The sequence below is a fragment of the Trachemys scripta genome, chromosome 18, assembly GCF_013100865.1.
Source record: "Trachemys scripta elegans isolate TJP31775 chromosome 18, CAS_Tse_1.0, whole genome shotgun sequence".
NCBI lineage: Eukaryota > Metazoa > Chordata > Testudines > Emydidae > Trachemys > Trachemys scripta.
Window position 1 is genome coordinate 6,308,630 of NC_048315.1, and position 13,323 is coordinate 6,321,952.

The 13,323-nt window shown below is 43.7% G+C and overlaps 1 protein-coding gene across 8 annotated transcripts in view; it reads right to left on the reverse strand.

The window, feature by feature from the left end:
- Window positions 1-13,323, reverse strand: part of BCAS3 (BCAS3 microtubule associated cell migration factor) — a 488,663-nt gene that overhangs the window by 396,051 nt on the left and 79,289 nt on the right. For all 8 annotated transcript variants that reach the window (XM_034752349.1, XM_034752354.1, XM_034752352.1 and 5 more), the window contains exon 9: window positions 10,761-10,837. In XM_034752349.1, the coding sequence (XP_034608240.1) occupies window positions 10,761-10,837 (77 nt within the window). The remainder of the gene's footprint in view (window positions 1-10,760; window positions 10,838-13,323) is intronic.

The following is a 13,323-nucleotide window of genomic DNA, read 5'->3' on the forward strand; positions in this document are numbered from 1 at the left end:
CAGTATATATTGTACAATTTTAGCCCCACGGTTACACAAAAATCTTCCTGGCTTTTATAGGCTATGAAGTACACTGGCTGAACTCTTTGGAAAATTACCTCTTAAGGGGCTAGCTGGACAGCATCAATAGAAATGTGGTGCCAGATAATGGCTGCAATAACTGTCTTCATCTCTGGAGAATAATGGATTGTGAATATATCAATATGAGGAGTGGAAGGGCAAGAGAGACTGAGCAGGCACCAGTTACTGGACACAAAGATGATGCCACATGTATGATGTTATGTGTATTCATCTCTTTTCGGGAGGAGGGAGGAGGTTCTTTATAGAGAGTAAAGCATCCATAAAGCCATGTTTGTAATCATCAATGTTAAACTAAGTAAGCATTTTTGGAGGGGCAGTTGCAGGAGCATTGATGGCATACAAATCAATGAAGTATAGTTATTTCACATTTACTCTTTACAAAGACCAAAAAAAGCTTGCACATCATTCTGAATGCCAGTTTTTGATCCTGCAGTCACATGCAATATTCAAAGAGAAGGGCTCTGAAGCAAAACTGATTTGTACCAGAGTACAAGTCCAATGATCTAAAATCTGCACCTCAGCATTCACACCTAGCAAAAGGAACAAATTTTCAATGCAAGTGCCAAACGAGTTCAGTGAGCTGGGCTACAAGGAAATACTCCAAAAACAGTGAACTTGCAGCCATCCCTGGACTCATGCTTTTTTCTTCCCTTCCATGATGCAGTCCTTCTCTTGATGAAGCTGACTTGGCTGCAAATGTAGGCACAGTGGAGAGTGGAATGCCATAGGAAAGTTACAGACATGAATTCTTTGCAAATTGAGAGTGTGCCTAAACTTAGCTAACAGATGTAGAAGTAGGAATACCTCTCACAGTGTAGATTACTGTATATACTGGATATGGAAGTTCAAAGTTATCTTTCCAGGATTATCCACAATATATTTTCCATGCGAGTTTGAACACCTGACTTAAACTGACACACAGAGATGGGGGCACCTGTAAAATCAGTATTTATTATGAAAGCCTAAAGTAAAATTGGTTGTCTCTCTTCCACTCAATTCAATCATTACATTTTCATCTAACTAAATCCTATACTAATGCAATGTTAAAGTGGCACAGTTAGCCTCTCAAAAAAGTCAGGAAACGCAGAAGCTAATGTTACAACAGCCGCATGAGCATGACCGTGTTGCAGACCCTGAATATTCGATGGGACATTTATTACAATATAGTAGGCTACATATTCAACCACAAAAACAGGCATACCGCATATATGCAACACAGCTGCATTAACATAGCTTGTAGAACCTTAACTTCTAAATTTCTGACACTCTGATCTTAATTGTATGTTCTGTATTTAATTCTTTAAAAAATCAATTAAAAAAAAGGATGACGCCTGTTGCTTCTGCTTAATGATATTAGCATTTAAATGGGTGATTTCCCACATTTGCAGCTGCTGTTGTTGAGCTGGAGGCAATTTTTATTGGTTTACATTATGACAGCAGCATCTTCAGACAGACCGAGAATAGTTCTAATTCGGGTCTGTGTTCTAGCCCCTTTATGCCTCCTCTCCTTCAGCATAAAGGAGCCTGAACACAGCCGGCTCACCACAGCAGGATCCCTTTACTAGGAGTTTCCCTAGTAGAGGGAGATTCTCTAGGCAGCCCTACACTGTCCTCGTTCCACCAGCCCCCAGTGTAGAGGTATATCAGTGGGGTGGGGAGGCCAGTGACACAAAAAGGCACTGCTCAGAATTGGGGTCAGAAACATGTTATTTTAAAATCAAAATGTAGACTGTATAAAATATTATAGTATACAGTGAAACTGCAGGGAAACCCTACAATGACTAGACATACAATTTCCCCCCCCCACACACCAATGACTTACTTCTGTCCTTGATGTTAAAGCAGACTTTTTTCCTGTTTGGGGTAAATTATTTGTCTTTTTGGTAAATGATTATGCTGTGTGCTTTTCAATGTGAATCTCGCTCATCCAAATTATCCTAGCAGTAGGTTATCCTTAACTCAGCCTTCACTGATTAAAGGACTGGACAATGTCCAATCATGTTCAAAAGGAGGCAGGGCTTCATTTTGTTCTTAAATACCCATTGTGCATCCCCTTAGTGATTTTCCAATAATACATGTTTATTTCCCCCCCCAGATCAACCAAAGTGCTAGTCCTCATTGTAGACTTTCTCCATAGCAAGTTCCAAAATTTTAGCGATGTTTTTGGTTGACTTTTATTTAACAGTGTGGTTTAGATATTTTATGAAGGGGAAAGCATTTCTCTTCCCTTTCCTAAACTCAAAAATGGCTAAAAAGATTTTGATCAAACTTTCTAAAAAACAACATTCTGGGTACAGATCAAGGAGTAGGTTTTCAGAGACAAAAATGACACCTAACGTCAACTGAATTTCAAAGGGAGTTAGAACCTGACTGCCAAAAATGTCAACCGCAAAAATGTTTTGGGACTCGAGTGCATGTGAAAACTGAAGATTATAACTAAAACTGTTCTGTGGCCTTAAAACATGGCGAGGCACTATATCTGCTGTAATAAGCATATTCACTATTAAGAGAAAAGAGCTTCTAAATCCCATTTCAGAGTTCTCAGTGCAACTTGCAGTATATAAAGAAATAGCACAGCACCAAAAAGTTCCATTCAGCTAGAACAGAGGATGTGAAAAATGTGATGAATCTCACATTAAAAGCTAAAATGTATGGAGTATTATAAACTAATTACTATTTGGAGAAAAATCCTTTTTGTACTGAGATTTCAAAAATGTTGATTTCCAGTAGCTCAGTGGACATTCACAAAAGCGCTATTTTTATCTCAACTCTTCATGACAAAATAGTCCTGCTACTCCAGTATGGAAAATGCAGTGAAAATTAAAGCAACACTTAGGGCATCCAAGGGCTTAGTAACGTTTGCCATTTCCAAATAATTTATAGTTTTGTAGCATAACTTTAGCTAAAATATAACAAATTGCTACCACACATATTCTTAATGAGCAAGTAATTCAGTTATTAGAGACAATTTGGGTGAGGTAATATCTTTTATTGGACCAACTTCGGTTGGTGAGAGAGACAACCAGAAGTTAGTCCAACAAAAGATATTACCTCACCCACTTTGTCTCACTAACATCCTAGGACCAACACAGCTACAAGCTACACTAAATAATCTAGATAATCACATTTCTGGTTTTGAGCAAAGCAGCAAGGTATAATAGCTTATTTATTCAGTAGGTTTAAAATGGATAAACAAAATCCCCATCCCAGCTTACCTTTTATTAAAAATATAGTAATGGCTTTAAAAATTCAAGTTCAATATAAAGAAACCATAATGTAAGCGTGTAATTAGGTGTGTATATACTGTAGGCACATACATAGGGTGACTAGAAAGCAAATGTGAAAAATCGGGATGGGGCTTAGAGGTAGTAGGAGCCTATATAAGAAAAAGACCCAAAAATTGTGACTGTCCCTATAAAATCGGGACCTCTAGTCATCCTACACATACAACAATATCAAAAATCAAAATGAAGATACTAGATAGAGATTTGGGGGGGGGGGGTTGGCTGTTTGTTTTTTCTTTCTAGAAACAAAACATTACTTTCTTAGGCACTTTTCAAAAAATCAGTGTTTTGGTTTAATATTACATAACAATCTTTGTTGTCAGCTGTATTATTTTTCGACATCAGGAATGGAGATGTCCCTGTGCTGAATACCGTGGAGTCCTTTTCTGTAGTTTAATACAACCAGTCTATTAACTTTTGGAAACAAATTTTCATCAACTCCTGTTTTCTCTTGAGAATAATCGGAACTTGATATCTTTTTTAAAAAATGAAGAGGAAATTACCAAAACACCTAGTGGAAAGTTTTGATTTTTGAACCCTGCGCAAAATAAAGCTAAATTTGTACCTTGATTCTATAAGGTATAAAAGGGAACAACACAAAAGCCTTAATTCAAAGCTTGTTTCCATGAAGTTCTATTTAGTGAATGCTAGGAACCTGTTATGTCCATCGTGTAGGGAGAAACTGACACCTATTGGCAACTTTAATATTACTGCATAATGGTACTTTTCCTCAAAGTAATAAGAAACAGTTCTAATATCTGGATATATTTTAATAAAGGGAAGTGAGATTTTTTTTTTTGTTATACGAGTACTTAAAAGGAAGCATTTTTTCCATCTGAATTCCAAGAGTACTTTAAGGCGTTCCTTTTAAACACAGAACATCATCATCAATAGTGCATTATGATCCAATCAGATGCTGGAAACATCAGTAAACAATTATTTGAAGAGGCCATGCTAGTGAACAAACACAAGCACTCTTCATTAGCAGTTTGGAGAGATTACATTTCACTTCTGGGACTAAACATGGTTTAATGTTACATACATGATATGCTCAGTCTTCGGGCCAAGTGTACCATGTACCAATTTTAGCACCCTCCACAGACAAATCAGGAACCACGTCAGGAGAAATATCCTGTCTTTCCAACTGCACTATGAATTACTCTAGTACAGATATCAATGTCAGACACAGGGATGTTTCTGGAGACAGATCTTCTGGGGTGTACCTTATCAGTTAGGATCAACCATCAAGGACTACAATTAAAAATGGCATAAAAGGCACCAGCAACATCAGGAAACAAATGTCAGTAGCAAACAACTTCTCCAAGTTTGAGCCAACAGTCTAAGGGTATGTCTACACTACGAAATTAGTTCGAATTTATAGAAGCCGGTTTTATTGAAATCGGTTGTATACAGCCGATTGTGTATGTCCACACAATAAAATGCTCTAGGTGCTCTAGTCGGCAGACCGCGTCCACAGTACGAGGCTAGCGTCGACTTCCGGAGCATTGCACTATGGGTAGCTATCCCACAGCTATCCCACAGTTCCCGCAGTCTCTGCCGCCCCTTGGAATTCTGGGTTGAGATCCCAATGCCCGGATGATGCAAAACAGTGTCGCGGGCGGTTCTGGGTACATGTCGTCAGGCCCCTCCCTCCCCCGTCACAGCAACGGCAGACAATAGATTCGCGCCTTTTTACCTGGGTTACCTGGGTTACCTGTGCAGACAACATGGAGCCCGCTCAGCACAGCTGAGCTCACCATCACCATATGTCCTCTGGGTGCCGGCAGACGTGGGACTGCATTGCTACACAGCAGCAGCTGCTAACTGCCTTTTGGCGGTAGACGGTGCAGTAGACTGGTAGCCTTCATCGGCGATCTGGGTGCTGGCAGCCGTGGGGCTTGCCTTTTGGCAGTAAATGGTGTATTATGACTGTTAGCCGGCCTATTACAAGTCGGGTCATCGCACGTTAGCAGAGTCTTCCCTGAGCAGCAGCTCGTGCAATAGGCCTGAAGACCATCGTCATACACCGCCCAGTATTTGCTGCCAAGCACCCAGAAAGATGCCGAGGGCTATCAGTCACGCTGCACCGTCGTCTTAAGATGTAAAAAATAGATTTTCTCTGTATTCATTTGCTTCCCCCTCCCTCCGTCAACAGGGTTTTCAGTTTAATCTTTGGGGGGGACCAGTCTGTGACAGTTGTTTGTGTCTCTCCCTGATGCACAGCCACCGTTCTTTATTTTAATTCCCTGTGCCTGTACGCCATGTCGTCACTCGGCCCCCCTCCCTCCTTCCCCTAGGCCGTCAGATACTACGTTTGCGCCACAGCTCGAGCCGAGAAGCGGTTCGCGCCTTTTCTTTGAATTCTGGGTTGAGATCCCAATGCCCGGATGATGCAAAACAGTGTCGCGGGCGGTTCTGGGTACATGTCGTCAGGCCCCTCCCCCCTCGTCACAGCAACGGCAGACAATAGATTCGCGCCTTTTTACCTGGGTTACCTGTGCAGACAACATACCACGGCAAGCATGGAGCCCGCTCAGCTCAGCTGAGCTCACCGTCACCATATGTCCTCTGGGTGCCGGCAGACGTGGGACTGCATTGCTACACAGCAGCAGCTGCTAACTGCCTTTTGGCGGTAGACGGTGTAGCATGAGTGATAGCCGTGGGGCTGGCAGCCGTAGTGCTGCATTGCACCAGCCCCTTGCAGGCGATGGTATATTATGACTGGTACCCGTCGTCGTCGTACTGGTATGGCTGTCAATCATGGCCACCTGGGCAGACATGCTACTGTTTCGATGATGACGGTTACCAGTCATAATATACTATTTTCTGCCAATTGCCCAATATTGTCTGCTAAGCACCCAGAAGAGGCCGAGGGCGATGCTGGGTGCTGGCGGACGTGGGGCTGGCAGACGTGGGGCTGCATTGCTACACAGCAGCAGCCCCTTGCCTTTTGGCAGATGATGGCATATTATGATTGGTATCCGTCATCGTCATACTGGTATGGCTGTCACTCATGCTGCAGCGTCGGCTGCCACCTTAAGATGTAAAAAATAGATTTGTTCTGTGTTCATTTGCTTCCCCTTCCTCCGTGAAATCAACGGCCTGCTAAGCCCAGGGTTTCCAGTTTAATCTTTGGGGGGACCATTCTGTGTGACAGTTGTTTGTGTTTCTCCCTGTTCCTGTACCTGTACGCCATGTCGTCACTCGGCCCTCCCTCCCTCCCGCCCTCCTTCTCCTGGTCCATCAGATACTACTTTCGCGCCTTTTTTCTGACCAGGCGCCATAGCTAGCACTGGGATCATGGAGCCCGCTCAGATCACCGCGGCAATTATGAGCACTATGAACACCACGCGCATTGTCCTGGAGTACATGCAGAGCCAGAACATGCCAAGGCGAAACCCGGACCAGGCGAGGAGGCGATTGCAGCGCGGCGACGAGAGTGATGAGGAAATTGACATGGCCATAGACCTCTCACAAGGCACAGGCCCCAGCAATGTGGAAATCATGGTGTTACTGGGGCAGGTTGATACCGTGGAACGCCGATTCTGGGCCCGGGAAACAAGCACAGACTGGTGGGACCGCATCGTGCTGCAGGTATGGGACGATTCCCAGTGGCTGCGAAACTTTCGCATGCGTAAGGGCACTTTCATGGAACTTTGTGACTTGCTTTCCCCTGCCCTGAAACGCCAGGATACCAAGATGAGAGCAGCCCTCACAGTTGAGAAGCGAGTGGCAATAGCCCTGTGGAAGCTTGCAACGCCAGACAGCTACCGGTCAGTCGGGAATCAATTTGGAGTGGGCAAATCTACTGTGGGGGCTGCTGTGATCCAATTTGCCAGGGCAATGAAAGACCTGGTGATAGCAAGGGTAGTGACTCTGGGCAACGTGCAGGCTATAGTGGATGGTTTTGCTGAAATGGGATTCCCAAACTGTGGCGGGGCCATAGACGGAACCCATATCCCTATCTTGTCACCGGAGCACCAAGCCACCGACTACGTAAACCGCAAGGGGTACTTTTCAATGCTGCTGCAAGCCCTGGTGGATCACAAGGGACGTTTCACCAACATCAACGTGGGATGGCCGGGAAAGGTACATGATGCTCGCGTCTTCAGGAACTCTGCTCTGTTTCGAAAGCTGGAGGAAGGGACTTTCTTCCCGGACCAGAAAGTGACCATTGGGGATGTTGAAATGCCTATCGTGATCCTTGGGGACCCAGCCTACCCCTTAATGCCATGGCTCATGAAGCCATACACAGGCAGCCTGGACAGGAGTCAGGACCTGTTCAACTACAGGCTGAGCAAGTGCCGAATGGTGGTGGAATGTGCATTTGGACGTTTAAAAGCGCGCTGGCGCAGCTTACTGACTCGCTCAGACCTCAGCGAAAAGAATATCCCCATTGTTATTGCTGCTTGCTGTGCGCTCCACAATATCTGTGAGAGTAAGGGGGAGACATTTATGGCGGGGTGGGAGGTTGAGGCAACTCGCCTGGCCGCTGATTACGCGCAGCCAGACACCAGGGCGGTTAGAGGAGCACAGCAGGGCGCGGTGCGCATCAGAGAAGCTTTGAAAACGAGTTTTGTGACTGGCCAGGCTACTGTGTGAAACTTCTGTTTGTTTCTCCTTGATGAACCCTCCAACCCCCCCCCCGACCCGGTTCACTCTACTTCCCTGTAAACCAACCACCCCACCCCACCCTCCCCTCCCCTCCCGCTTGCAGAGGCAATAAAGTCATTGTTTTTTCACATTCATGCATTCTTTATTAGTTCCTTACAGAGGTAGGGGGATAATTGCCAAGGTAGCAGGGATGGGTGGGGGAGGAGGGATGGAAAAGGACACACTGCATTTTAAAACTTTAACTCTTATTGAAGCCCAGCCTTCTGATGCTTGGGCGATCATCTGGGGTGGAGTGACTGGGTGGACGGAGGCCCCCCCACCGTGTTCTTGGGCGTCTGGGTGACGAGGCTATGGAACTTGGGGAGGAGGGCTGTTGGTTACACAGGGGCTGTAGCGGCGGTCTCTGCTCCTGCTGCCTTTCCTGCAACTCAACCATACGCTCGAGCATATCACTTTGATGCTCCAGCAGACGGAGCATTGCCTCTTGCCGTCTGTCTGCAAGCTGACGCCACCTATCGTCTTCAGCCCGCCACCTCTCCTCTCGTTCATGTTGGACTTTTCTCATCTCCGACATTGATTGCCTCCACGCATTCTGCTGTGCTCTATCAGCGTGGGAGGACATCTGCAGCTCCGTGAACATCTCGTCCCTCGTCTTACGTTTTCTCTTTCTAATGTTCACGAGCCTCTGCGAAGGAGAAACATTTGCAGCTGGTGGAGGAGAAGGGAGAGGTGGTTAAAAAAGACACATTTTAGGGAACAATGGGTACACTCTTTCATTACAAGGTCGCATATTTCGGCTTGCAGGCAGCCATCGTAGGCCACAGTGTTTTGGCTTATTTAACCTTCTTAACATGCGGGAAAGGTTGCAAACAGCAGCGCATTTCCCATCTCAAGGATGAATTGGGTTGTCCATTTAAAATGGGGTTTCAATGTAAAAGGAGGGGGCTGCGGTTTCCCGGTTAACATGCGGCACAAACACAAGTAAACCACCCCCCCCACACACACACACACGATTCTCTGGGATGATCACTTCACCCCTCCCCCCCCACCGCGTGGTTAACAGCGGGGAACATTTCTGGTCCGAATAGCAGGAACGGGCGCCTCTGAATGTCCCCCTTAATAAAATCACCCCATTTCAACCAGGAGAGCTTTCTGGAGATGTCCCTGGAGGATTTCCGCTCCATCCCCATACACGTTAACAGACTTGCTTGCTTTTTTTTGTAATGTTTACAAATATTTACAAAGTTACACTCACCAGAGGTCTCCTGTGTGCCCTGAGGGTCTTGGGTGAGTTCGGGGGTTACTGGTTCCAGGTCCAGTGTCACAAACATATCCTGGCTGTTGGGGAAACCGGTTTCTCCGCTTCCTTGCTGCTGTGAGCTACCTACAGTACCTCCATCGTCATCTTCCTCGTTCCCCGAACCGTCTTCCCTGTGTGTTTCTCCAGTGAGAGAGTCATAGCACACGGTTGGGGTAGTGGTGGCTGCACCCCCTAGGATCGCATGCAGCTCCGCGTAGTAGCGGCAAGTTTGCGGCTCTGCCCCGGACCTTCCGTTTGCTTCTCTGGCTTTGTGGTAGGCTTGCCTTAGCTCCTTAATTTTCACGCGGCACTGCTGTGTGTCCCTGTTATGGCCTCGGTCCTTCATGGCCTTGGAGATCTTTTCTAATACTTTTCCATTTCTTTTACTGCTACGGAGTTCAGCTATCACTGCTTCATCTCCCCATATGGCGAGCAGATCTCGTACCTCCCGTTCGGTCCATGCTGGAGCTCTTTTGCGATCCTGGGAGGACTCCATGACGGTTACCTGTGCTGATGAGCTCTGCGTGGTCACCTGTGCTCTCCACGCTGGGCAAACAGGAAATGAAATTCAAACCTTCGCGGGTCTTTTCCTGTCTACCTGGTCAGTGCATCTGAGTTGAGAGCGCTGTCCAGAGCGGTCACAATGAAGCACTGTGGGATAGCTCCCGGAGGCCAATAACATCGAATTCCGTCCACACTACCCCAATTCCGACCCGCAAAGGCCGGTTTTATCGCTAATCCCCTCGTCGGAGGTGGTGTAAAGAAACCGGTTTAAAGGGCCCTTTAAGTCGAAAGAAAGGGCCTCGTTGTGTGGACGTGTCCAGGCTTAATTCGGTTTAACGCTGCTAAAGTCGACCTAAACCCGTAGTGTAGACCAGGCCTAAGTTACTAATTCAGTAGGTAGCAACAGCTGTGTGCAGATATGCCCATTCCTAGCACAATGTGTATCTGACCTCATTATCCTTTAAGTGCTACCACAATAAAAATAAATAATAATGGATAAATAGATCTGGGACTACAGACAATGAACAGTCAAAAAAATTGACAGACCATTGGAATTATCACATTCAATCCAATGTAGATTAAACATAAAATCTACAGCTGAAAACACAGAGCACCAAGAGTAATCAGAGCAGGGTTTAACAAACTAATAATAGAAGTATTGCTAATAAAAGTTCTTTTCACTACAAATGAGAATTTAGGTATGATGACAAATATGCAAAACAATACAAATACACAGAAGTAATGGGACTTGATTCTTGGAGGTGGTGGAGCAGCACCTGCAACTCTAAACAAAGTCACTGAGAGTTGCAGATACTTAGCATTTTGGGGGGAGAAAAATAGGCCTTTAGGGATCAACATTCACTGCAATGTGCTTTTTTGACTTGAATACATTAGATTCTGTTGACAACTCCAAGTCTGTTTTATGGGACTACAACTATTCACCAGAGCAGAGAAATTTAATCCAATATCATACATACTTGTAACGAAGAATTTTTTTGTGAATGTACAGCTGTCGAAGGCAGCAATTTTCTCTTGCAAGACAACAACAAGTATCCTAAAAACACAAAAATGAAAACATGTGTACTTGAAACATTAATTCTGTTGGTTTAAGATTCAATATTTTAAATGTAATTGTTTCAATTTCAATTCTTGAGCAACAAACTGCCAGTTCTCTAGTAACTGGCAGTTGCTAAAGACAGTCTCATCCCCACCACATAACCTGCTCTTCAGGAAGTATACAAATACCATGCAGAGTAGTGCAGCATCTATGATATACCTCCTGTAATAAAAGGTCCATTAGAAAAGAAAAAATGGAATTGCAAGGATCCTGCATTGTCCTTAGTGTTTCAAATCATAATCAAATCCACAATCAGCACACAGACTAATCTAAAAGGAAGTCTTTTACCCTGGAAATAATCACATTGTTTATTTCATTGCAAATCTGTCAAACTACTAATAGTAAATACTACTGTTAGTAGAGACCAACAGTGTTTTTCCCCCCACATACGAAAGCACAGTACCATGGAATTAAAGATCAGAGAAACGGGCTTTATGTAATAAATCACTTCCAGGGATTACCAGCATCCTAAATGCAAGGACAATGAAAAAAGTTCAAGGGGACAGCTATTGTCTAGTTACCTTTGGCAATTTCAGTTTTTTACCATGCAAATACCAATACATCAAAATTTTGTAGCCTGGCAAAAATGTTAACTGTCTTACATTTTTGAGCCTTTAAAACAAAGGGCCATATATTTTGGGGGGCGGATGTATGTAGATAGCCTCCCACTCACAAAATTGGATCTCCCAAGCCAAGCGCCTTATGCCCAACCTCAAAGTCATAGGATCCAACAAAGGATCTCAGTAGCTTGGATCTAGCTAGGCTCTATGATTTTTGGATCTCTATGATCCAAGGTGGCTGTCTGTGCTGGGACATAATCAAAACCACTTTCATTTCAACCTCTATTAGCTCCAGAGAATTAGCACATATTATGGTGTGCTTGTTTGCCCCTATGCTGCCTCTTCTTCTGAGATCATAGAGACTTCTTTTCAGAGTTTGGGGTGCTCCTTTTGAGAAGCAGATCTAGCTGCTCTACTCATAGGCAAAAGATCCTAAGAACTCCTGTCCTGATGGACTTGAGGACTTCCCTGGCTAGGGTTAGACTCATTTGCTGATAAGACTGAAGACTTCTTCAGCAAAGACTCAGAAGAAACTCCTGGCTCCAGATGATTAGGATCCTTTCCTCCATGCATAAGACTCTCGAACTGCTGTAGCAGGGTAGGAAGTCTAGCTATTCTAATACAAACCCAGAAGCAAGGGAAAGAATGGGCTCTGCATCCGCTTCGGATGACAGAAAAAGAGGAACTCAAGGACGGTTTTTTTTGGGGGGGGGCTTTCATATCCCTACATTTACAATGCTGGAACAGGAAAGCATGTGCTTTGAAATGAGTTCTGTTGCCAAATGGCAGGACATGCAGTCTTACAGCAGGAATCTACACAGGCGATGTCATGAAGGAAAATTATAGCTCAGGGGTCCATGAGTGTTTCTGTTGTAAAAGCCTCTTTTTTCTCAATAATTTACAACTTGTCTTGTCTGAAATGAATACTAATTTTTATCCCAAACCTAACTGCTTTTACTGTCAACTATTTTTAGTTTAACAAAATGAATTCCAACTGTTTAAATCACAGCAAAGAAAAACAAAAAGGAAGTGTATCATTTTTATGTAACTTCTTCCAGGCGGTCTCTAAGAAATTAGCCAGTTAATAACGGACAGACTGAAAGGTAGTCAAGTATAGGTTTTTTTTTGTTTTGTTTTTTTTTTAAGTGTAATGTATATAAAAATTGTATTTGTTTTGATCACAACATTCTCCACAATCCGTCTCATATTTCCTGTCTTCTGCTCTTAGAGGTAGAGACTGTGTTTTCCTTTATGGACAGTGCCTAACAGATTGTGGATGGTTTTGGAATATAAAAATATAAATACTGAATGTTTTTCTATTCTTCTGCTATTCAAATTTTATTTTTAAAACTTCAATTTTGCACTGCATTAGTCTACAGTAGAGCTAATGCCACATTAGAACCTCAACTGGCCATTTTTCATGCATTTTCAATCTGAAATAGTGAACTTTTCTTGGATGATAATAGAATCTGATATGTTCCAGAAAAACAACTACCCTTGATACAGCCCCACAACTTTGAAGTAGCTATTCCATTTTCACCACTTAGAAAAAAAAAAAAAAAAAAAAAAAAACATTAGCACCTGGAGAGAGTTTTTTTAGTTGGGAGACTTTGAATGATGTTTTGCCTTTTGACTGTTTTTACAATTGGACTTTTCTTCTGCTTTAAAAAAAAAAAAAAAAAGACTAGACTGGAAAGATTTACTATCTTCACACTGTCCACAAGGGAACTTTAAATTTTTAAAGAGACAGTTGCACAGATACATACTGAACTCTTTCTGACAGACTGTTAAAGGAACAGTGACCTATTTTGTGAAAATTTTCTTTTATATTCTTAGTTTAACTTCTTCAATTCAACTCAGTTA